At 42.1% G+C, this 27,235-nt stretch overlaps 1 protein-coding gene across 1 annotated transcript in view; it reads left to right on the top strand.

Moving 5' to 3' along the window:
* The window catches only part of LOC141139809 (T-kininogen 2-like), a 69,289-nt gene that overhangs the window by 20,592 nt on the left and 21,462 nt on the right, over positions 1-27,235 (top strand). The window contains exons 3-5 of the mRNA XM_073626312.1: positions 2,086-2,176; positions 11,844-12,019; positions 22,596-22,706. Of these exons, the coding sequence (XP_073482413.1) occupies positions 2,086-2,176; positions 11,844-12,019; positions 22,596-22,706 (378 nt within the window). The remainder of the gene's footprint in view (positions 1-2,085; positions 2,177-11,843; positions 12,020-22,595; positions 22,707-27,235) is intronic.

The following is a 27,235-nucleotide window of genomic DNA, read 5'->3' as shown; positions in this document are numbered from 1 at the left end:
CAGGGAGGTCATTACTGGGGCATGGTCAGAGATTGTTATGTTTCCAATGGACGAGGACTCCAGGGCCAAGTGATCTACACAGATCAGGTCTATACGGGTATAAACATCATGCGTTTTTGAATAGTAGCTGTAGTCCCTGTCAACCGGATGAAGAACTCGCCAACTATCTAGGAGTCGGTGAGTTTGTAGGGTTTTACGAGGGATATTTTTTTTAACCTAACCTTGCTTTAAACTTCTCCACAACTTTATCCCTGACTGTCTGGTATGTTCCTTGGCCTTCAGGATGCTGTTTGTTCACTAAGGTTCTCTAACATAACAGCTAATTAGGTGACTTCTGAAAGCAATTGGTTCCACTAGATTTTAGTTAGAGGTATCAGAGTAAAAGGGGATGAATACAAATGCACTCCGCACTTTTCACATATTTTGTTTTGTGAAAAATGTGGAAAACCATTTATCATTTTCCATCCACTTCACGATTATGTGCCACTTTGTGTTGGTCTATCACATAAAATTCCAATAAAATACATTTACGTTTTTGGTAGTAACATGACAAAATCAGGAAAATTTCAAGGGGTATGAATACTTTTTCAAGGCACTGTAGGGGACTTTTTTAAATCTTATCTTTACAGTGCCTTCACCATGCCCCCAGGCAGATACACATAATTATAATTGGAACTGAAGGCAAAAAATTTAAAATTGCAAACAGGCAGGCTCTTTGTTGCAGAACTGTTGCTACTACATATATACAACACAATCTCCTGCGCTTGGGGGCTTAGTCTATAGGTAGGTGGTGCAGCTAACCCTTTTGGATAAAAGGTGGAATGCCAGCGGTCTTGCTGCCTTCCTCAGAACAATGGGTATCCATAGAACTGAAAGAAGAAAGAAGAAAGGAGGGCGCACGGAGGTTGTGCATTACCAAAGATAAAATTTATTAAAAACTATAACAGCAGTAGTCATACTCACAAACAAACATGTTAAAAAGGCTTGTCAGTACACCAGCAAATGGAACCATGTCCCTAGACAACTGCAACCTGGACCATGTGTTGAAGGGGACCAGATGGCATCGCAAACGGCTAACGTGTTTCGAGGGAGGACACTCTTCCTCAGAGCCAAAGGATTCACCCATTTGGCTCTGTGAAAGGTCATCCCTCGAAACAAGTTAGCTGTTTGCAATGCTATCTTCCCCTTCAAGGCACGACTGCAAACCTACCAAGACATGGTCGTCCACCTAAACTGACAGGGCGGGCAAAGAGAGCATTAATCAAAGAAGCAGCCGAGATGCTGCTGTTATAGTTTTTAATAAATTTTATCTTTGGTAATGCACAAGATCGGTACTCCTTCCTTTCTTCTTTATACGCTACTATATATATATATACCTGCAATTAATAATTAGTATAACAATATGCCTTTTGAAGAACAAGGGCCATTATAAATTCATTCTCTGCACCTAATGAAAGCACATTCACTGCCTACAATGGCTTGCTAGCACAAAAGGTGTCCCAAGAACGTTTTTTTTTTTAAATGTTGGCAACTATGAAAGTGCATGAATATATTTATTATTAATGCTGAAAATGTATCTAAACTTAAAAACAATAATGTAATATATTGTAGCCCAACAGTCCTTAGATGAGATCTTCTTTCTTCAGTTTATTGTTTCCTTCATTTTTCCCTTGTGAATAACACACTTCTTGTCCTAGAGTGTCTACACTCACTTCCGTGTCTATGAAGGAAGCCATCACTGTCTTCCAGGCTGGACTCTTTTTACCTCCATAACACAGTAGGTGAGGGGAATAGTGAATTACACAAGGAAGGTCAAATGTTTTTATGCTTCCAATTGAACTCACAGGAAATGACAAGGCCACTGCATTTCTGGGAAAATCAACAGGTATTTCTGTACTTGCTGAAAAAGTTCTTAGCCTGAAAAATGAAAACTAATGCTACCACCACATCTAAGGACTTGTAAGCTTTATTATATCAAATTATATCAGTGCCATAGCAATGTCAGACATTCATATAAATAGTTCCATCTTGTTTTGGAATATGATTACTTTCTAGCATAATTTATTTCTTAATCTGTTTATTCAGGAAAGAGGGGAATGCTCAGCACATATTCTGGTCAATACAGCACAAAACACAAAGACGGTTTTATCCAAAAACTGTTATATTATTCCTAAAGGTATGTCAGCACATTGTTAATGTTATTTTTAAATCGGACAAAGTTGAAATGGATGGATATGTCTTTTCTCAAACCTATAAACTATGTAACTTTATGGAATTCAAAAAGGATCTCAAGGCAGTGAGTAATCATTGTTGATACAATTAGAGGCATTAGAGGTGATGCAAAGTGATAACATGATGTAAAATCAAAACCAACTAGATTTATGTTCTGACTTATTAAACCGGAGACAATTGATTGCTGATTCACTGCTAGACTTCTTTGTGATCTGCATTAATAAATAAGCCTGCATGACTCTTAAAACCTGCATGACTCTTAAAACATGCACAGAATACTAAAATAGATACCAACTGGAAAAAAATCTCCTGTTCCCTATAGATAGGGACTATAATGGTACAACACTGGAGACACCAATACTTAAAAAATATATACTTTATTGATACAAAGATAAAAAAGAGGTAAAGACAGTGTTGTTATATAACATACATTATTAGAGCAAGACCTCCAGAATATTGTATTGATAAAATCAACAATACATATGCAGACTAGAATGGTAGCAGTCCACATAATGAGCTTTCGAAATGCCTGCAAGGTCAACGTGTTTCACCAGTTATTTTGGCTTACTGTATGAAATAACATGCATATTAGTATAAAAATATTCAACAATATATCATAATTCACAATACAACAAAACAAGATATAACAGATCTGTGTGCTCATACCTGCAGCTCCATGTAACTGTAATAGGGCGTACACACGGTCGGACTTTGTTCGGACATTCCGACAACAAAATCCTAGGATTTTTTCCGACGGATGTTGGCTCAAAATTGTTTTGCCTACACACGGTCGCACAAAGTTGTCGGAATTTCCGATCGCCAACCACGCGGTCACGTACACCACGTACGACGAGACTAGAAAAGGCCGGTTCAGAACCAAGCGCGGCATCCTTTGGGCTCCTTTTGCTAATCTCGTGTTAGTAAAAGTTTGGTGAGAGACGATTCGCGTTTTTTCAGACTCGTGGCTTTCAGATCGTTTTCTGCCGTTCAGTTTGTGCTTGTGGGTTTGTATCTGCTCTTCAGTGCGTGCAGTCAGTTCGTATCAGAGTTTTCTGTGTGATCTTGCCTGCTTGTTGCTGTTTTTCAGGTCGCTCTTCACAGGCCTTGCTGTTCTTCAGTGCGTTCTGTTACTTCGTTCTGAGCAGCCGACCGTTTTCTAGCCATGTTTCGTATGTGTACTCCTCGTAGAGTTCGTGCTGTGCGGGGGCTTGGTGTTGGGGTCCTGACCTTGACACAAGTCCAGTCCATGAACAGGGTGGGGAGGAGTTCATGGACCAAGAATTGGTTGCTTCAGCCTGACCAGTTCTCTCATATGCCTTTGCTCCGTGAGATCCGTGAGAATAATCCTGATGATTTCAGGAACTTTCTCAGGATGACGGACCCCGTGTTTCAACGTTTGTTGGCTTCGCTGACCCCCTATATCAGCAGGCAGGATACCTGCATGAGGCAAGCCATCACTCCGGAGCAGAGGTTGGTCGCTACCTTGCGGTATTTGGCCACAGGGAGAAGTCTGCAGGACTTGAAGTTCTCGACAGGCATCTCCCCCCAGGCTCTGGGTATCATCATCCCAGAGACCTGTTCTGCCATCATACAGGTCCTGCAGAAGGAGTATATGAAGGTAAGATTTTTATCCTTTTATATCACATTTTATTGTCTTTAATGTTTGATAATTTATTGTATTTCTTTCCTTATTCCCTAATTACCATGCTTGTAATATGCTGTGAATGTCCCCTTTGTTCTCATGCATGCTGGATTTTTATGTAATTATTATTTAAGGTCCTTCATACATATTTGCCCTTCACTAACCTCCCCAGCATGGTGTCTCCTGCCTATATTCACCTCATGTAGTCACTTAACAATGTATTTTATCAGCTCCATAGTAGTGCTTTACCCCAAACACCCCCTAAAATGTTTGGTAATGTTATTTTTTATTTAAATTCAGGTAGAGTGGCAGAGGCTTTTTTTTGTGGTGTCCCAAAATAATTTTTAGTAACCCTCCCTCCCCCAAGTCAGCTGATGCCAATTCTCTATCCTCAATCATCTATCTGCTGACTTTGCCAAACCCATACACACTATACCCATCTCTTTTGTGGTCAGATTTATGGCTGAATTACCCAAAGCATGTAGTGCAAGGGCCTGCCTGTATACTTTCCAATGGTACTGTTTAAAGTTTTTGTATCCTATTATTATCTTGATAGGTAATAGCAGAATGTCCAAATGTCCTCAAATGTGTACAGTGTGTATTTATATCTTTGTATTATGACACTTCTTACCTGTCCAGTGGGCTGCCAATAGTGTAACTAAGGAGGGGCTGTTCCAAGTAAGACCCATTATTTAGGCATTCATCTCTCAATGAAGTGAAGAGGGTTACCTGTCCAAGATTTCCACACACCACATAATGTTAGAAATGGCCCATGAGAGGGGGGGAGGGGGAATATGATAGGTATACCTTATACTTTGGCCTTGTTAAATTCCCCTTAATAAATGCTATCTGGAGGTTGCCCCATAATGTTTGTGTCTAATCTGCTTGCCATGTTTCAGAGTAAAAATAGTAATGTTTATTGTTTTTTCCTCAACAGTTTCCTTCCACGGCACAGGAATGGCAGACTGTGGCCTCCCACTTTGCCCAGCGGTGGGACTTTCCTAACTGCGGAGGGGCAATTGATGGGAAACACGTCCACATCGTCCCACCACCCAACTCGGGGTCGTACTATTATAATTACAAGGGGTTTAATAGTATAGTGATGTTGGCGGTGGTGTCGGCTAATTACGACTTCTTGTATGTGGACGTGGGGAAGAATGGCCGGATGTCCGATGGTGGAGTCATCGCCCAGACGGAGTTCTACAGGCGTCTCCAGAATGGCAGCTTGGACTTGCCAGCTCCAGAGGACAATGTGGAAGGACTCCCATTTGTGTTCGTTGCTGATGAAGCATTTGCGCTGGGGGACCACCTGATGCGGCCATTCCCGATGAGGACCCTCACCCCGGAACAGAGGGTTTTTAATTACCGGCTGGCCAGAGCCCGAAGAGTGGTGGAGAACACATTTGGAATCCTGGCCAGCCGGTTCCGCCTATTTCTGACACCTATCCATATGGCAGAGTATAAACTGAACCATATAATACTTGCGTGCTGTGTTCTCCATAACTTTTTACGGAAACATTCGGCCAACTATGCTGGCTCATTTGGGCCTGAGGCCGGAATCCTACATCAAACCACACTGACGGCGCTTGAAAGTGGCCGTCCTGGCTTGCCCTCCCTGAGTGCCCGTGATGTCCGGTTACGCTACCTGGAGTTCTTTGCGGGTAGGGGGGCTATCAATATGCCAGACAATATGTGAAGCCTTTTTAAAATAAAAAAAAAAAAAGAAATTCTTGGTGGACATTTACTGCTTGTGTTTGTTTTAGCTGACCCTGACAGAAATGTGTTGAGTCCAGAAAATGTCGTGATTCTGTAACCTTATACAAAGCACTGTTGGCTGTTATTTCCTAAATGCAAAAACACATTTCACTACAAGTGCACTTGCAACTGCACTGAAACTGCACTTGTAGTGCAAAGAGGATTTGCCCTTAGGAAATAACCCCCATTTTTGCATAAAACAGCAATTACATCACCCCAAATTGTATTGTAGTGTTGAGACAATAATCCACACATTCTTGAGTAAGCCACTTTTTTATACCTGCACAATCACATGTGCATTTACCAAAGGTTTTTAAAACAAACCAACATGTTTGTTGTATAACAATTTTTGCAGTAGCATTATCAAAAATTGAAATGTCCATTTCAGATAAAACAGGCCTGTGTAAAACCAACAAGAAAGCCAAAAAACTTGAACTTACAAAGTTCACATTAGGTAAAATCTGAAGGCTATATCAGACATCAGTATTTAGGAACTGGGTTTGATATAGCGTTCAGATGGGGGGAAATCACCCCTGGAAAAGCCAAATTTGGAAGATGCACACAAATTTACCAATGTCAACATGTGCTATGTGCCATCAGGGGGGATCAAGGGACGTGTTTTGGGGGAGCAAGCCCTTCCTCAACGCGACTTTATAATTGAGGAAGGGGTTGCACCCCCAAAACGCGTCCATTGATCTCCCGTGATGGCAGATAGCACATGTTGGCACACTGTGTGCATCCTCCAAATTTGGCTTTTCAAAACATTTCCAAAAAATTTTAAAGATTGAACCACAATACAAAAAGTGATTTTGTGGGGTTTTAAATTCGCCCCAAAACATCAATGATGTTATTATTTTTTTTAATAACATCATGGATTTTTTGCTGGATGTTTTGCAGTTCGGCATTACACCCCATGATCTCCCCGATCAGGATCTGGGCACTTTCTGAAGTAAAGCGTTCTCTATCCCTCACATCACGATCACCTAAAAAGAGATAAAGAAAAAAAAAACAGGTCTCAAAAATCTGCCACCATCCATCTCTTTTACCTGAGCCTGTGGTCGCAGACACTCACCTGTTGTGGTGCCAATCTCCACCACGTCTTCTTCTTCCTCCTGCTCAGCTTGTGTTGGTGTAAGCTCCCCTTCTTCCAGAGGTGGGAGGTCTCTGGTCTCCTCGGATGAGGGGTGTCCTCCGAGTCTTTCTCCCCTATGTAAAACAAAATTGGTATAATTAGCACACAGATATTTGATGGCAGAACTATAAATAGGAAACATTGCTTGGAAGTGTGGTACAATTGTCTATTTTTTTTATTGCCCTTTGTCAAGCTGCAATACTTTACCTGTTTAGTACAAGCTTCACAGATGGAGACCCCCCTATAGTATACACTGGAGCACCTGTGTGGCCCCCTAATAAAAATGGTGTTCTTGTGTCCCACACTAGTGCTCCAGTGTCCAGATGTGAAAACAGCTGCTCAGTGTCCTCTCCTTACACACAATCTAGTTTGCATTTCATTCTAGTAACAAACCCATCTACACAAACAAATATTTGGCATCCAAGTAGGCCCAAAAAAAATGTGGGAAAATGCATATGGCCTAAACAATGGTGTTCTAGAGGCCGAAAGAAAAATGTTTGATACGAACGAATAATGGGCCCATGAACATTAAAGTTGCCCTTTTAAACGTTACAATTAATAAAAGCATATGGAGCAGCACGAACGTAATAAAGACAGAAAGAATACGAACACAGCACAACTACTTACTTTTTTGCAGCACTCTCAGGATCTTTCGGTACTGCTCTGGCTCTCTCAACTTCAGGTCCGACCACCGCTTCCTGAGCTGATCTTTAGATCTTCGTACCCCGAAATTCCTGTGAAGACTTTTGACCACTTTCGCCATGATCTTGGCCTTTCTGATGTTGGGGTTGGGGTAAGGCCCATACTTTCCATCATAGTCGGACTTCTTCATGATGTCGACCATCTCCAACATCTCCCCAAAGGACATATTTGTGGCCTTAAAACGTCTCCTTCTGGATCGGGACGTGTCCGGATCCGGGCTTTCCTCCTCCTCGTTGCTAGAATTAGCATGCACCTGCTGTAACTCTGCCATGTGCTCTTCACCCACTGCGCCGAACGAAAAGGGGCGGGGAATAGACTAGAAAGAACGTCAGGGGCGGGCGGAGTTACACGAATGCGCAGTGTGTATAAAGCGTAACACGCGTGCGTATTGCGTACGATCTGTGAGCGGAGGAAGGAGCATTGGACGCGCCGATCCTAAGAACGAAGGTAAGAGACAAACTTGTGCCTATACTGCTTCTAGATTGAGGCCTATATTGTAACAAGATTAGGAGAGTTTTGTCTGACATTAGGCTTTGTCTTGTGTTGTGTCTTGCAGTGAACATGGATATGCTACTCAAAGATAATGACTTTATGTCAGTATTCATAGATATGTTACGGGAGCTGCCCTGTCTGTGGGAGATTAACCACCCCCATTTCAAGAACCAAACAAAGAGGAAGGCAGCACTGGTGCAATTGTGTGAAATTGTGACGCAGGTGATCCCCACGGCAGACATCACCTATTTAAAGATATTAATTGGTTGCCTGAGGAGCACATATCTAAGGGAGCGCAAGAAAGTCCTGGATTCACAGAGATCAGGAGCAGCAGATTACATCTATGTCCCCAGGATGTTGTACTACGACAGGCTGCATTTTCTGGCAGGCCAGACTGAACCCAGGCCATCCCTCTCCAGTCTTCCTTCCACGCTTCCTTCCCCCCCGGCTGAGGCTTCTGACGCCCAACCTGGGCCTTCCAGGCCACATGTGGAGGAGCCCAGATTGAGCCAGGTATAGCATTCCTCGAAATATTTCTGCTTGTCCAATCAATGATGTTAACTAGATGTTAGTTGGGAGTACTAATTTAGGATTGTGATTGATGAAGCAAAACATTACAACCATGTCCCTTTTTCATACACAGGGATGTCTCAGCCAGGAGGTGGCCGGGCCGAGCCGGCTGGCTGATCTGCAGGTCCCTCCACCCCCCCTGAAAAGAGAAAGTGGCAGTAGGAGGAGTGCCCTAGAGGAGGCTGCTATAAGATTCTTTTGGAGGGCTACAGAGGTCCTGGGAGCACCCCACACCATGGAGGAGAACATTGCTGCCTTCATTGCATATAAAATGCAGAGGATGGAGGAGGGACAACAAGTCATGTGTGAGGCCCTCATATTGGAGGCTCTTGAGAAAGGTATGAGGGGCCAAATGACACCTCAGACACACCTTTGGGATGGTCCTCCTCCTCCTCCTGCAGGTCCTCCTCCTCCTCCTCCCTCTCCTCCAGGTCCCCCCAGTCCTACTCCAGGTCCTCCCAGTCCTCCTCCTCCTCCAGGTCCTACTCCTCCTCCTGCCACATCTCCAACTGCACAGCCACAGCCCGGAAGGAAGCGTGGAAGGAAGACCAGACAGTGATTGCCCTGGGTTCAGTCTGGTCGGCCAAAAGATGCAGCCTCTTGTGGTACCACAGCCTGGGGACACAGATGTCATCTGCTGCTATCAGGATCTCTGCGAATTCTGGACCAGACTGCCCTCCCTTACATATGGACTCCTCAGGCCACCAATTTTGATGTAGAAGAATTGATGTCTGCCGTGGGGGTCCCAGGCTTCGCTAATTTCTCCTGTTGATCCAGTGCTGCCTTCCTCTTTGTTTGGTTCTGATCCCTTAATAAAGGATTTTTGTTTTGAATTATACTCTCCTATGTGTTTTACTTCAAAAAGGACAGTTTGTTTGTGAGGATTCAGGTACATTTCAAATATACAATGTGAAATGAACAAGGGACAACAACACCAAACAATCTCCTTGAGATTAAATAATAAAAGATATCAATGGTGTTGGGGTAACTTGACACACAAAACACACCCAAAAATATTCTGGAGTAAAAATAAAAATAACATTGAACAAAGATCAGCCTTGGAAAAAATCAAAACATTAAAGAAAAAAAAGGCTGAAAATCCAAAAAAAAAAAAAAAAAATAATATAAAACTGTCAGATGTGACAACTAATAACAATATATTCAGGGAATCCCACTAAAAAAACACAAATAAAAGTTTGTGAGAAGTGTGTGTGAATATGAGCAGCAAAACTACTTAATTCTTGTCACATTATAAAGAAGAAGAGAGTGCGCTGTATTAAACCATTTTTAACATTGCAGCGTGACGAAAGTGCTGTATCCATTGCGAACGCTAAGTTTACCAGAACGATCTGTCCCGTCTCGGAATTTCTTCTGAGCATGCATGGCACTTTGTGCGTCGGAACAGGCCACACACGGTCGGAATTGACGCGATCGGATTTTGTTGTCGGAAAATTTTATCTCCTGCTGTCCAACTTTGTGTGTCGGAAAATCCGATGGAAAATGTCCGATGGAGCCCACACACGGTCGGAATTTCCGACAACACGCTCCGATCGGACATTTTCCATCGGAAAATCCGACCGTGTGTACGGGGCATAAGTGTTCACCCAAACAATGTCTAGGGTGGGTATATGGGCACAGCAGGTCCAGCCAACCCAGAGGAAAAACACAATCAAGCACAGACAGCCAGAATAAGATCTAAATATGAAAAAGGGATAGGGAGTTACCCTCAATCCCAGGGAATATATCCCAGATAGTAAATATAGGGATAGATTTGAGTAAGTATGGTACAGTGCCATGTAATTCTGTACAGTACGATGCAATAACATGCAGCTGGGCTGAGTTGCAGTGTGAATGGGACCATTGTTTTCTGTTTTCTTTGTGTCCTTGTAGTGACCAGAGTTTTACAATGCAGTAAAAAACGTGCCTGAAAAAAGGGGTCGTGTGCAGCTCCGAAACATTGCACTATGTCCGCTGTGATGTAATCGTTCTTCAATAAATATTTGGACGTTATTTGATGATCCATGGTGTGCTGGCGAATATGTGCATTAGATCTATGATGTCTCCAGTTGTTGCTTCTGCACCGATACGCCTAAAGCCTGATTCAGGAATGTGCGCAATGGGAATATTGACTTTACAATGCAGTAAAACACCTGTCACCGTATAATGTGTGAATTAGCCCTAGCAATAATGAGACATAAGAATTTTGTAGGTTGAAAATATTGACCAATTCCCAATTGTTCTCATACTAAATTAACTTGCAGATGTACTAATAAATTGACAGTGGCAAAGTAATTAAAGTGAAACTATAGGCAAAACTTTTTTTTTTTCATTTTGGATAGAGTAAGGGAGGGTTATAACCCCTGTTCATTTTTTGGCTACCTGGGTCCCACTGTGAAGATTTCCCTTAAACTCCTGTTCCATAGCTATAACAAGTAAGAGGAGATCCCTCCAAAGTGAGGTAGTCCCAGGTTTTCACCAGGGTCACCAGAGCTAGTGTCCCCATTGGAAGATTTCCCTTTTACTCCTGTTCTGGTGACATCCCAACATTTGGGGTTTTCTTTTACTTTCACTTTCAGTGGTAATGACAAACAGGACAAATAGAGAGAGTGAATCTACCTAACATGGGCACAGACAGCTATAAAAAGCTGACAGGTGTTCTAATCTCTCCCCACTCTATATAAAACGTAAAAAAAAAAAGTTTTATGCCACATAGAGACGATCGGAATTTCCGACCGATGTTGGCTGAAACTTGTCTTGCATACACACGGTCGCACAAATGTTTTCAGAAATTCCAATCAGCAAGAACACGCTGACGTAAAACACGTACGACAAGACTAGAAAAAGGAAGTTCAATAGCCAGTGCGGCTCTCTTTGATTCTGAGCATGCGTGGAATTTTGTGCGTCGGGATTGTGTACACACAATCGGAATTTCTGACAACGGATTTGTTGTCAGAAAATTTGAGATCCAGCTCTCAAATTTTTGTTGTCAGAAATTTTGACAGAAAATGTCCGATGGAGCCTACACACGGTCGGAATTTCCGACAACAAGCTCCCATCGAACATTTGTTGTCCTAAATTCCGTTCGTGTGTACGCGGCATAACTCTTAATTATACTTTCATGTAATGTAGGTAGGTAACAACAACATCTTCATTAATATCTACTTGATGTGTAATTTTCTATACTTCATATAGTCCAAACTCTGCACAATCAAATACTTGAGTTATTAAGTTATTTTTAAAAATGTAATTTCATTACTTAATGGTACTTCATGCTGCATTTTTGTAAAAGTACATTTCTGTTTCATGCTTTATTTCTAGTTGCAGAACCTACTGTGAGAGTCGTTATTGCTCAATGCCTAGGGTGTTATCAACTTATAGACCCAAACAATGAAGAGCTGTCAACAATTTTACAACCTGCAATGAAAAAAGTTAACAGTATTTTAAACCACCCATTCTACTTTGAGTTGGAAAATGTTACAAAAGCTGAGCGCAAGGTATGCAATATTTTTTTTAAATGTATTCACTAACTTTCAGTAATGATTAGGGATGAGCTTAAAGCTTAGTAAACTACCACTTTAAACATGTACCAGCTTACAATAAGGCTTACCTGTAGGTACAATGAATATCTCCTAAATGTGCACTGTTTAGGAAATAAGCACACCAGCACCAGCTGATGATGTCACTGGCGCATGCGCATTTATGCAGCTCTCCGTGCCATGATCGTGACTCCTGCACAAATGCGCAAAAGAGCAACGTCATTGCAGTTCAGCCATTCAAACGAGACTGAGTATGAGAACTCCAAAGAAACACCAGGTGAAGATGAAAATCGCCGGTAGCAGTGACTGCGCGCAGCTGGAGGGCTTCGTTTGAAAGATAAGTATGCAGTGCATTCTAGCACACTATGGCACTAGCCTGCAGTAGGCTTGGATTTTTTTTTTTTTTGTAAGATTTTACTACAGCTTTAAAGTTTGGTCCAAAGACAAGTTTAGACTGAACCTTGGCTTTATTATTACCTCTAGTATACATGACAGCTTCCCATTGTCAGTGGTTGTTAAGGATGTTGGCAAATCAGGCACCTTAAAGTCGTTAAAGCCCACCTCCAGGTTTCAGTGAAGTTTAAATAGTTTGTTAGGACACCGCTATTACCTACACTAACAGATACAGCAGCTGGGAGTGATATAAACTGTAAATAGCCTCAGCTAAGTACAGTATACAGCGCTGTAATTGGCAGAGGTGGAGATTGTAAAGTCATCTACCTGCCCCAGCCAATCAGAGGAAGCTTTGTATTCATTCATAGAAAGCAAAGTTCTCTGTGAATGCTTGAGCAGCAATCAGCCCATTTCATCTTTGTTCCGGGAGCTGGAGCTGGGATAGTTTAAAAAAAATAAAAATTATGTGGGGATTCTCGCATAAATCATACCATACCAGGAATTTTCGGGGGAACTACACACAAAAACAAAAAGACAGCAGAAGGTCCCTTCGACATAAAGTGCCAATAATGTTATGTGGATCCCAGTGACATGTCTATATATGGTCAATGATGTCTCACCTGGGAGAGTCTGCCCCTTTGTCTATATCAGATGTTAAGCACGCTTGTCCCTCCCTTTTCCTGGTCTAATATGGTCTAATATGGGTTTTTAGGGGGACCTCACGCTTTTTTTTTTTTGCATAGAGTTTACCTTAGAAATCCATACCAGACCCAAAGGGCATACCCCAGGCATGTTACACTGCTCAAAAAAATTAAAGGAACACTTTTTTAATCAGAGTATCGCATCAAGTCAAATAAACTCCTGGGATATTGATCTGGTCAGTTAAGTAGCAGAGGGGGTTGTTAATCAGTTTCAGCTGCTTTGGTGTTAATTAAATTAACAACAGGTGCACTACAATGAGAAGACCTCCAAAACAGGAATGGTTTTACAGGTGGAAGCCACTGACATTTTTTTCCCTACTCATCTTTTCTGACTGTTTTTCACTAGTTTTGCATTTGGCTAGGGTCAGTGCCACTCCTGGTAGCATGAGGCGATACCTGGACCCTATAGAGGTTGCACAGGCAGTCCAACTCCTCCAGGAAGGCACATCAATACGTGCCATTGTCAGAAGGTTTGCTGTGTCTCCCAACACAGTCTCAAGAGCATGGAGGAGATTCCAGGAGACAGGCAGTTACTCTAGGGGAGCTGGACAGGGCCGTCGAAGGTCCTTAACCCATCATCAGGACTGGTATCTGCTCCTTTGGGCAAGGAGGAACAGGATGAGCACTGCCAGCGCCCTACAAAATGACCTCCTGCAGGCCGCTTGTGTGATTGTCTCTGACCAAACAATCAGAAAATGACTTCATGAGAGTGGGCTGAGGGCCCGACGTTCTTTAGTGGGCCCTGTGCTCACTGCCCAGCACCATGGAGCTCAATTGACATTTGCCGTTGAACATCAGAATTGGCAGGTCCACCACTGGCGCCCTGTGCTTTTCACAGATGAGAGCAGGTTCATCCTGAAGACATGTGACAGACATGAAAGGGTCTAGAGAAGCTTTGGAGAATGTTATGCTGCCTGTAACATCGTTCAGCATGACCGGTTTGGTGGTGGGTCAGTGATGGTCTGGGGAGGCATATCCATGGAGGGACCCACAGACCTCTACAGGCTAGACAATAGCATCCTGACTGCCATTAGGTATCGGGATGAAATCCTTGGATCCATTGTCAGACCCTACGCTGGTGGAGTTGGTCCTGGGTTCCTCCTGGTGCATGACAATGCCTCATGTGGCAAGAGTATACAGCCAGTTCCTGGGGGATGAAGAAATTGGTACCATTGAATGGTCCCCACACTCGCCTGTCCTAAATCCAATAGAACACTGCTGGGACATTATGTTTCGGTCCAGTCAACGCCACGAGGTTGCACCTCAGTTTGTTCAGGAACTCAGTGATGCCCTGGTCCAGATCTGGGAGGGAATATCCCAGGACACAATCCATCGTCTCATTAGGAACATGCCCTGATTTTGTTAGGCATGCATACAGGCATGTGGGGTCCATACAAACTACTGAGAACCATTTTGAGTTGATATTTCAGCAAAATGGACTAGCCTGCTGCATCATTTTTTCACTTTGATTTTTGGGGTGCCTTTGAACTCAACCCTCTGAAGTTTGATCATTTTCAGTTCCATCAAACGATGTGTCATTCTTTTGTTCCTAACACATTACCCAGTCCATATCAGTATAGATATCCAGCATATTTTTCCCCATTGAGATCTGATGTGTTTTCAGAGCGTTCCTTTAATTTTTTTGAGCAGTGTATTTAATGGAGTTTTGAGTTTTTATTAAAAAAAAATTGTTGCTCGTAGACTCAAACCAAGTCCTATATCCGTTCTTAGACAAATCCCCAATACCTATTGCCTCTAATTCGCGAAAGCATACCTTCCAACAATTACTCCAACAGTACTCTTTATTAGACTCTTGGCGTGAAAATAATCCCACAAAACGACAATTCACTTTTTATTCCCATCCACATAAGTCATTCTCCCGAATAGATCACATATTGATCGCAATTGGCATGACCCCAGAACTCCTTTCCTCTTCACTTATACCATTTGCGTGGACAGACCATAGTGCTGTACTAACAACATTCACTTCTTTAATTCCTAAAGCACATGACCCCACATGGCTTATCAATAATTCTATATTATCACATCCATCTCATTCCTTAGATTTGGAAAAGGCTTTAAAAGAATATCTGGTTAATAACGCGACTCCTGATATCTCCTCAGTGACACTTTGGGAGGCACATAAACCGGTGATTAGAGGTGTTTGTATTCGCCAGGCCTCTTTTCTCAAAAAAGAAAAGCGCTTAAAGCAGCAAAAACTAGAAGCAGAATTTAATTCTGCACATGTGCTCTTCCAATCTAGCCCCTCTCCTACAACAAAATTAAAATTAGATAAAACACACCTTGATCTTGACCTTTTTCCTTTCGGATTCAGCGGATAAAACGATATGTAAATCCAGACACTAATTTTATTTTAAAGCCAATAAGCCTAGTACACTTCTTGCCCAGACCCTTAATAAGATAAATCGCCCTTCTAAACCAATACGGTTGAAGTTATCCCAAGGTACATATACCAGTAAGCCTATAAAAATCCTAAATGCCTTCCAAAAACATCTTGCCTCCCTATATAACAGGGAAGATCCTCTAGATCAAGCCTCAGCAGACTCCTTCTTTTCACAGTTCACTCTTCCAACTATTCCCCCGGCTCATCGTGAGTGCCTTGAAAACCCAATATCCACTAATGAACTCCTGATGGCCATTAAATCCCTTAAGTTGAATAAACGCCCAGGCCCAGATGGCCTTTCCCCACTTATATTTGCCTTACTCATTGAACCCCTTGCCCAATCAATTCACTCTGATCCCTCAATTAAAGGCCTTGAGTTAGCTGGACATCATCACAAAACCTGTCTCTTTGTAGACGACATCTTAATCTTTATGTCCTCTCCACATATTTCCGCTCCTAATCTTCTCCGAAAACTTGATCAATTTGCTCATATTTATGGTCTAGTCATTAATCCTCAAAAATCTATGGCACTAAACATCTCCCTATCCCCCTCAGATGTACAACAGGCACAAACATCTCTCCCTTTCACATGGTCTACTACCAGTCTTCCATATTTAGGAATTAATCTTACGCCTCATCTCTCTGAGCTATTTAGGATGAATTTTCCACCTATCTTACGACAGATAACCAACTTATTAACTCAGTGGTCCCTATATCTTGGATTGGTAAAATCAATGTTATTAAGATGGCTATATTACCTAAATTTCTTTATTTTTTCAGGGTTTTACCTATTTCGGTCCCAACATATTTTTTAAGAATAATGCAGCGTAAAATAACAACCTTTGTTTGGGGCTTTTCAAAACCCTGCTTACCTAAACATACTTTATATCTTCCAAAACTTAAAGGTGGTCTCGGATTTCCTAATTTATCTACCTATTACCATGCGGCTCATTTGGCACAAATACCTAAATACCATGCGACAACTGAAATACCACTTTGGGTAGCTCTGGAGTCTATAGATTGTGACCTATTATCAATATCCAATCTCCTGTGGATACAGCCCTCTTGCCGGAAAAAACTTACAAATCCGATAACTAAACAATCCCTTGCAATATGGGACAGATTTAAATTGTTATGTGGTTTACAATCTCCTCATAATCCACTCTTATCATTCCTTAAAAATCCTCTTTTTTATCCTGCCTGGAAATTTCCTAAAACCTTTAAAACATGGACCACCTTTAAATTGACCCAATTACATGATCTTACTTCCTCTAATTCCTTTAAAACATTCACAGACTTAAGTAATAGTCACGAACTTCCAAACTCCGAAATTTTCCGATATCTTCAGATAAAAATTTTTTATATGCCTAATATCCAAGGTAGACTTGCACTCGATAAATTATCATACTTTGAAAACATATGTAAACATGACCCCCATACAAAAGGACTTATTTCGAACATTTATGCCCAACTCATTTCTAAATCGGATTCTAGTCCGCCCACATATGTAGCTAAGTGGGAATGTGATCTTGGATTCTCATTGGAAACAACAAAATGGGATAAGATTTGGACTACTACAAAATCCTCCTCTCAAAATATAGCTGCTTTAGAAACCAACTACAAAGTACTTACACGTTGGTACTTAGTTCCTACTAGAATTGCGAAATTTGCCCCCAATTACTCCTCCTCTTGCTTTCGAGGCTGTACTGAACCTGGATCACATTTTCATATTTGGTGGACCTGTCCAATTGTCAAAAGATTTTGGGAAAACATATTCCGCATGATCTCCACATTATTTGCTGTGTCCATCCTTCCTGATCCCTTGATTGCGCTTTTGAATTTAAAACCAAAAATTCTCTGTAATAATCAGTTCAAGCTAATGCTGCAGATTACTACACCCGCAAAACGCTAAAGCCTGGAAAACTCGTACCCTGATATTAACTGAAACTAATTATAGAATTAATCAAGCCATGGTTCATGCCAAAACAGAGGCTATAACGCATGACAAAATTCCTAAATTCAAGAATATATGGCTTCCTTGGACGATACATTTCCTGCCTTCTAATTTCGATGCAACCTTATTCATACCTGGGTAAATTTCTCGTGTATTTTCATTTTCTCATATTTAATACATGGTTGAAAACACGCTTTACCTCGGAGATCCCTTCCCTTTCATTTCCTTTTCTCTCTCCTCTTTCCTTTCTTTCTTTTCTAACCCTTTCGCTATCCTACCTTTCTTTTTCCTTTCTCTTCATTAGGTTCATATAGTGTCACTTTTATTTATATTTCATGTTTCTATGACGTTATTAACCATTGGAACTTCCTCTTACTTGAAATATGAGAGCGACAATTCCTTAACACTTCTTTTATTTAAAACTTTAGATATTCTCAAATTATAATTTTATTGAGATTCCATTATTCTATCATAGTCTATGTTTAGACATTTTTTCTTTCTTAACACTATAGGAAATGTCTCTCTGAGTTGACAATTTTTTGTTTAAAGTAAGAGACAACTTTATCTTTTGTCATATTATAATGTTATACTGTACCTTACTATTGTATATTCCTGTATTGCTTTTGAACCTGTTCCCTGACTTATAAAACTTCAATAAACAAATTTGACAAGGAAAAAAATAAATAAATTGTTACTCGCAGCCAAAATGTTAATATTTATTTTTACTTTGGTAATTGTCCCCAATGGTAGTGTCCAGTTGCCATGCCATTTTTTTAAAAGCCCTTGCTATTTAGCCTAGAAAATGGGCAGAACTGTTTTTTTTTAACATTTGTGTACCATTGACTTTAATGGGGATTGGATTTGGCACCCAAACCTTTGTCATTTTTTTTCGGAAATCCTGCTCAATCCAAACCCATGTATGTTCAGCTCATTGTTAGGAATAATTAGTAATGATTTCACACATAGTTCTCTTCCTGAGTTGTTAAACAAAAGTCAGCTAGGCAGGACTGACACTATTCAGTTCACAATTTGTTATTGAATGCAACACAAATGCACGGCTTGACTGAGCATTTGTTCTTACTGCTATGGAGAAGAAAAATGACACATGCAGAAATTACTAGAGATTCTAATCATATACTGTATAACAATATAGATTGAATCTGATTTTAAACTAGTCCAGTCAATTTTGACTGACTATTTTGTACTGTGATATCATGTCAGTGGCAGTTCATGTCAGTACGAAAACACTGTTGCTCCAGCGGTTTTAACATCATATGCATAGTTCATGATTGGCATCATCTATGAGCCAGTGTATTTCTGTATATGAAGCTCATACAGGTAACCTGTTGTAGATAGGAGCAACAGTTATTGTGATGCCCTAATCATGGCCCCTTTAGAAATATTATGTACAGATTGTGCTTAATAGAGTAAACTCTACTGGGTACTATCCAGCATCAGCTGCTAGAACACCAACAGATATACAGTACAGCGTGAAAATTTTAGGCGGGTGTGAAAAAGTTCTGTAAATTAAGAATGCTTTCAGAAATAGAAGTGTTAATAGTTTTTTGTATCAATTACCCAAATGGAGAGTCAACTAACAGAAGAAAAATCCAAATCAAATCAATATTTGGTGTGGCCACCCTTTTCCTTCAATACAGCATCAATTCTTCTAGGTACACTTGCACAAAGTTTTTGAAGAAACTCGGCAGGTAGGTTGGTTCAAACATCTTGGAAAACTAACCACAGGTCTTCCGTGGATGTATTGTGCCTCAGATCCTTCTGTCTCTTCAGATGATGTTGAGATCACAAACCATCACTTCCAGGACTCCTTGTTCTTCTTTACACTGAAGATAGTTTTTAATGCACCCTGCACACTTGGGGTCTTTGTCCTGCTGCAGAATAAAATTGGGGCCAAGCACAGGCCTCCCCGATGGTACTACATGATGGATATGTATCTGTCTGCATTTCTCAGCATTGAGGATACCATTGATCCTGACCAAATCTTCAATTCCATTTGCAGAAATGCAGCCCCAAACTTGCAAGGAACCCCCACCATGCTTCACTGTTGCTTGCAGACTCTCATTATTGTACTGCTCTCCAGCCCTTTGTAAACAAACTGCCTTTTGCTACAGCCAAATAATGCAAATTTTGACTCTGCAGTCCAGCACACCTGCCATTTTCAGTTCCTATGTTTTCGTGCATAGGACATAGAAGCAAGGCTAAGCGATTCAACTATGCACGAAAGCAAAGAAACTGGGGTACAGAAAAATGGCAGCAGGTGCACTGGACTAATGAGTCAAAATTTTAAATACAGCCAGGTCCATAAATATTGGGACATCGACACAATTCTAATTTTTTTGGGGTCTATACACCACCACAATGGTTTTGAAATGAAATGAACAAGATGTGCTTTAACTGCAGACTTTCGGCTTTAATTTGAGGGTATTTACATCCAAATCAGGTGAATGGTGTAGGAATTACAACAGTTTGTATATGTGCCTCCTACTTTTTAAGGGACCAAAAGTAATGGGACAAATTTACAATCATCCATCAAACTTTAACTTTTAAATACTTGGTTGCAAATCCTTTGCAGTCAATTACAACCTGAAGTCTGGAACACATAGACATCACCAGGCGCTGGGTTTCATCCCTGGTGATGCTCTGCCAGGCCTCTACTGCAACTGTCTTCAGTTCCTGCTTGTTTTCGGGGCATTTTCCCTTCAGTTTTGTCTTCTTTGTCTTTTTTTTCCCTTCTTCTTCTTTGTCTTGTCAGGTGATTGACTTGGCCATTGCATAACATTCCACTTCTTTCCCTTAAAAAACTCTTTGGTTGCTTTTGTAGTATGCTTCAAGTCATTGTCCATCTGCACTGTGAAGCGCCGTCCAATGAGTTCTGAAGCATTTTGCTGAATATGAGCAGATAATATTGCCCGAAACATTTCAGAACTCATCCTGCTGCTTTTTTCAGCAGTCACATCATCAATTAATACAAGAGAAACAGTTCCATTGGCAGCCATACATTCCCACGCCATGACACTACCACCACCATGCTTCACTGATGAGGTGGTATGCTTTGGATTATGAGCAGTTTCTTTCCTTCTCCATACTCTTCTCTTCCCATCCCTCTGGTACAAGTTGATCTTGGTCTCATCTGTCCATAGGATGTTGTTCCAGAACTGTGAAGGCTTTTTTAGATGTTTGGCAAACTCTAATCTGGCCTTCCTGTTTTTGAGGCTCACCAATGGTTTACATCTTGTGGGGAACCCTCTGTATTCACTCTGGTGAAGTCTTCTCTTGACACTTTGACACGCATACACCTACCTCCTGGAGAGTGTTTTTGATCTGGCCAACTGTTGTGAAGGGTGTTTTCTTCACCAGGGAAAGAATTCTTCAGTCATCCACCACAGTTGTTTTCCATGGTCTTCTGGGTCTTTTGGTGTTGCTGAGCTCACCGGTCCATTCTTTCTTTTTAAAGATATTCTAAACAGTTGATTTGGCCACATCTAAAGTTTTTGCTATCTCTCTCATGGGTTTGTTTTGTTTTTTCAGCCTAATGATGGCTTGCTTCACTAATAGTGATAGCTCCTTGGATCTCATATTGAGAGTTGACAGCAACAGATTCCAAATGCAAATAGCAGACTTGAAATGAACTCTGGACCTTTTATCTGCTCCTTGTAAATGGGATAATGAGGGAATAACACACACCTGGCCATGGAACAGCTGAGCAGCCAATTGTCCCATTACTTTTGGTCCCTTAAAAAGTGGGAGGCACATATACAAACTGTAGTAATTCCTACACCATTCACCTGATTTGGATGTAAATACCCTCAAATTAAAGCTGAAAGTCTGCAGTTAAAGCACATCTTTTTCGTTTCATTTCAAATCCATTGTGGTGGTGTATAGAGCCAAAAAGATTAGAATTATGTCGATGTCCCAATATTTATGGATCTGACTGTATTTGGCTGTAGCAAAGGGCAGCTTATTGCCATACCCCAGAAGACACCATATATGATGAAACGCATAAGGTTGAGTTGTTGTTTGTGATTTCATCACACACCTTGGAGTACAGAAGCTGGCTGTTCGAATCCGGCCCAGACTAGTTTGTGTTCTTAAAGGCATTATCTATCTGCACACTTGTGAGTATTTTGGCTGTTTTTAATAAATCATTACACATACAATTTTACACTGTGTGGCCAATAGAGACCTGTCTAAGAAGAGTATCCTATTTTACCACAGAGGATCCCTTATTTTCATATGCATATTGACTTCTCTTAATCACTTATACTTAAATTCCAGTACAGTATATATCCCATAGTTTGTAGACACTATAAATTTCACAAAAAGCAATCAATATACACTTATTGGGATTTTTTTTTTGCCAAAGACGTATATCAGAATACATTTTGGCAAATTTTACTTTTTGTATGTTTTATGGGATAGGTTTTATATTAGAAAGTAAAATTATTTTTTTTTCAAAATTGTTGCTTTTTTGGTTTATATAATAAAAAATAAAGAGAGGTGGTCAAATACCACCAAAAGAAAGCTCTATCTGTAAAAACAATTGCAATTGTCAGGTAAAATAGCGCAGTGCCGCATAGCAAAAAATGACCTGGTCATGAAGGGGATAAAACCTTCCAGAGCTGAAGTAGTTAAATAGAGTGTCAAATGATTCTGGTAAGCGTGTTTTAATAAGCATGCAGTGGATGAACACTGTGGTATGGTGTCCATGAGTGTGAAAAGTATGCCACTAAACTAAGGATTTTGTCAGACTTACCTAAGAAAATGATTCTGTCTGTCTCTGCGATGTCAGCTCCTCTTTGTTGCCAGAGCTTCCATCTTTACCCAGTTTTCTTTCAGGTTTGGAGTCTTCAGCCTATTGATTGGCCAGGCCCGGATGACATAACTATCATGCATTCACACAAATTATTTGTTAACTTTTCTATCCACCTTTTATAAATTTGTATATAGACAGGAAGCCACAGGGATGTATATGAAATGCCTGAGGTCTGAAAAGATTTCCTACCATCCTTTTCAGGTGGATAAGACATATTTGCCAACTAACCCATGTTTAATCTGTTTTAGGTTATCAGTGGATGGATATATAATCTGGAATTGAATATCATACAAACAAGTTGTTCTATGAGTTTATTTAGTAGTGGGAACACAGAAGAATGCACAATTGATATAAATGGGGTGAGTGTTTTGACCGCTTAAAAGGATATTGTGAAGTACATGTCTTGCAAAAGTATTCAGACCTTGATCAAGTCTATCTTTTTGTTGAACAACACAATTTTTTTTATAAAGTCTATATTTAAGAAAGAGGAGCATGCAGAAATACAGGGACCACAATTGTGTATATCAAAATAAAGTACAGTAATCATTCCCAAGAACATAGCTTCAAGGGACCAGGAGTCCTCTGCACCCTCGCATGGCCATTTTCCAAAGCAGTCGCCGTTTTAAGGAGTAGGACTAAACCCAGATACCAACCGGTTCTAAAGTCACGGTACTCTTATACTGACATTGTAGGAAAAACAGGAAGAAGATGGAAGAAGAAGAAAGAGAGGAGAGAACAAATAAAAGGGGGGGAGGAGGGATAGTACCACCATCCAGTCATAACAACTCCGTCCGGGGAGCCTCCAAAGTTGTCAGGGGAGCTAAGCCTCCAGCTTTCCATGCTCCTCAGAGTAGATGAACTCGTGCCAGACCAGAAGACATAAAGGAGTGTTCCAACCTACTCCCAACATCTCCAACAAAGGTCCATGCTCTGAGGGAACATCTTGTGGATCCTTTCCGGTGTGTAGTACCATTGGGACAGTACTTTAAATCCCGCATCCTGGTGTCTGGCACAAATAGAAATCTTGTGGGAAAAGAGGATGAGCCGATCAACTTGTTTCTCTGTAAATTGTAGTCCCAGCTCACGCTCCCACCTGGCAATATAAGGGGGCCTAAAGTCCGGCAGTTGGGATATCAGTAATTGATATGTCAGCAAAATCACAAGCCTTAATGGAGACTGCTCCAGACTTAGCAATTCAAAGGAGGTCAGCTGTCTCCCGAAAGCTGCCGGGGAGAGCAATGCACCAATATAATAGGACAACAGTACTTTTTGCCAAAAAGAAAGCCCTGCCAGGACTGGGTCGTCCAGGATCTGTTGCCTGTTCCTCCATTGTCCATTAGTGAGGAAGTGTCAGGCCTGTGACCTCTCGACCAGCTTCAACTCTTGAAATCTAGGGTCCTTGAGTCCCGGACTGAAAGCTGGATTGCCAACAACGGGAGTGAGTGGAGATGGGAGCGGCGCAACAGAAAAGTCGCGGGTGGCCCAGTCTGCAATGTTACCTCCACCATGGGATGGTCTGATATCTGTTTCTTCAATGGCATCTGACACCAGGACAGTGACTCCAGCTGGGCCCCCATTAGGGATTGTTCTACCTGCACCCATTGTTTCAGAGCGCCGTGACGACACCAGTCCAAGATACGGGTTAGGTGACACGCTGTATGGTAAAGATTGGCATCCGGCAAGGCTATGCCTCCCCTCAGTTTTGGAAGTCGTAGGACTGTTTGCGCCAACCGTGGGGGTTTCTGGACCCAGACAAAATTGACAAGTGCATGGTTCACTGCTCTTAGGAAGGAAGTAGTAACCCGTATGGGAAGTGCCTGAAAGTGGTACAGCAGTCTGGGCATGACGTTCATTTTCACTATGCCACAGCATCCAAACCAGGAGAATAGGCCATGTTGCCACTCCTGAAGATCCTTCCTTATGGCTGTCAGAAGAGGGAGAAGTTGAAGGGAGGAATTTCCTCTGCCCTACTGAGCAAGAGGATGCCCAGATACTTAATGTGGGATGTAGCCCACTTAAAGGGAAAATCTGCTCATATATCTCTAGTTCCTTTAGCAAGTTTGGGATAGATACTAGGGGATTGATAAAAAAAAAGTAGGTTGTCCGTGAACGCCGCAATTTTCAGGGATAGGGTAGCATCCAAGCGCAGGCCCAAGATATTTGGGTTATCCCTGACGAGTCACAGAAATTTTTCAAGGGTCAGGATGAATATCAGCGGTGACAAGGTGCACCCCTGCCTCATCCCATTTGCTATCTGAAACAATGACAAAAGGTGGCCGTTGATCTTGACCCGAGCCAATGGACAAGAATAGATAGCTTGCACCCAATTCATCATTCTCTCCCTCAGCCTATGCATCGAAGAGTCTCAAATAAGAAGGGCCAGCTCACTCTTTCGAACGCCTTCTCGGCGTCAGTCGAGAGGAGCAGCAGTGGGGTCTTCTGTGATCGCGCTGCATGGATCAGATTAATTGCCTTTGTGGTATTGTCGCACGCCTCCCTCGTGGGGACAAACCCGACTTGGTCGTAATGAATCAGTTGTGGAATCAGGTTCATCAGGCACAGGGAAAGGATTTTTGTGAATATTTTAAGATCCACATTTAAAAGGGAGATCGGCCAGTAGTTTTGGCAATGTAGCGGATCCTTACACTCCTTTGGAATTACTGCAATGTATGCTCGCAATGCGTCTCCCAGAAGGGCCGTCCCCTCTCCCGTCGCATTATAAGCAGAGAGAAAGTGCGGAATGAAGAGGTCCCCAAAGGTCCTATAGTAGAGAAGGGAGTAGCCATCCAGACCTGGGGCCTTGCCTAGTTATATTTGTGCCATCGCCAAGGCCGCTTCATCTGCTGAGATGGGTTTCTCTAGATCGGTCAGTTCCTCCTCTGAAAGATGGGGAAGACCAGACTTACGCAAGTAGTCCTGAATAGTCTTCTATTTGGTGGATTTCTCCCCCTCAGACGTCAGGCGCGGTAATTTGTACAAAGAGGTATAATACTCCCAAAACAGGTCGGCATTATCCTCTGTATCGTGGACTTTCATTAAGCAGTTCAGGGATAAACGTACAAGCTTACTGAGCTCTCAGAGCCCGCGCCAGCAGCTTACCACATTTGTTGCTGTGCTCATAGAACTTTCGTCTTTAGCAATCACCGCCTTGGCCCTGAACAGGGCTAAAGATCAAAGTTGGTTCCGCAGGGCTGTCAGATCCATAAGGGTCTGGGCAGCTAGTGATTGTTTATGGGTGGCTTCTAGGGATCAGATTTTTCCCAGGAGAGCTACAATTTTTTGCGATCTCGCTTTCTTGATACAGGACCCTATCTTGATCAAAGAGCCCCTGATGTAGCCTTTATGCGCCTCCAAAACCATCATTAGGGCAACCTCTGGTTTTACATTTGTGGAAAAATACTGTCTCAGTTCCCCTGACACCTCCTCAACGACCTCAACGACCTCTGGCATCTGTATCAGAGAGTCGTTAAGCTTCCATATCCACTGTTTTGAAGCGGGCTGCAACAGAACAATGTCTACAAAAACCGGGGCGTGATCTGAGAAGGTGATAGAGCCAGTCGAGGCTGAGGTAACCCTAGACAAGAGTGATTGAGGCATCATGAAAAGATCGATTCTGGTGTAGGAGTCATGTGGGTGCGAATAGAATGTGTAGTCTCCATGGCTCGGGTGAAGAACGTCCACTAGATGGAAAACATAGAAGTTCCTCTTTAGTCGTTTTAACACCGCGTAGGAGATTTGAGAGGCATTTCTGGAGGAGTCCAGGGCCAGATCCATGACAAAGTTCATGTCACCCCCTAGGATCACCGCACCCTCAGCAGTCACCCAACTTGGTCAGAACTGGTTCCAAGAAAGCAATCTGATTTGAGTTGGGGAGGTATAAGTTCACCAGGGTAACTAAGGAACCCCCCAGCGTCCCCTTCACAAAGAGAGCTCTTTCCTCCGCATAGCCCCATTGATCCTTCACTATCCATGGGGTAGTTCCATGGACCAGGATACTCTCCCCCTTCGACTTAGAGTCACGCATGGTATACTGTCAGGAAGAAGCGGTCACAGAGTCTTGATAGTTTATCCTCAAGGAAATGCGTCTCCTGAAGGAAACAAACGTGCGCCTTCATATGTTTCAGATTGGCTAACACCATGGAGCGTTTCTGTGGGGTGTTCAACCCCTTCACATTGATAGAAACGAGACAGATAGGCTCTGTTTTACCCATGGACATGGCGTTGAATGGCGGAGGCCGAAGGGAAAACAAAAACGAAACCCCAAATGAAAGGGGGGGGAGGAGCAGAAAGTAGAAGAAAGGGTAGAGAAGAGGTGTTGTAGAGACAGAGATGAAGCAGAAAGAAAAAGTGGGCAAAGACAACTAATATGCCGTAGGCGTAGGAGAGACCTAGTCTCAATGCACCCCAGTAACCCCCAAAAAGAAGTCACTGAGCGGGTGCGACACTATGTGGGGTAGGTGGTTGTACACAACTGGGGTCGGGAGCTCCCTAACCCGACCCACACTTCATATAGAAGAGAGCCAAAAGAGCAGTTAACAAAAAAAAAGAAACCCTTACAATAGTGTCCAAGAAGCCAGGCGATGCCGGCCCCGGTATCCAACTCAAGATATCCAGGTACCCAGCATGTCCCCCGAGCCAAATCCTGGTTAGCATAAGATGGCAGCAGAATATAATTTCACACAGCTCTTATACATAAGAATAACTAGTAAACGGTTGAAAAATGATTCATTAACAGAATGCAATGCACACAACAAAACTGTGATCCGGATAGGAGGCTCCTGTCTCATGGACCAAGCGAGAGGGAGGTATTGTCTGATAAACAGGGCGATCAAGCCCGGTCTGCTTGGGGGGTCGCGTGGAGGAGGGCAATAGCCAGATAATTGTATAT

Source organism: Aquarana catesbeiana, linkage group LG04, assembly GCF_042186555.1.
Source record: "Aquarana catesbeiana isolate 2022-GZ linkage group LG04, ASM4218655v1, whole genome shotgun sequence".
In the NCBI taxonomy this organism is placed as follows: Eukaryota; Metazoa; Chordata; class Amphibia; order Anura; family Ranidae; genus Aquarana; species Aquarana catesbeiana.
Note: the sequence above shows the minus strand (reverse complement) of the source record. Positions and strands in the feature narration are given on the sequence as shown.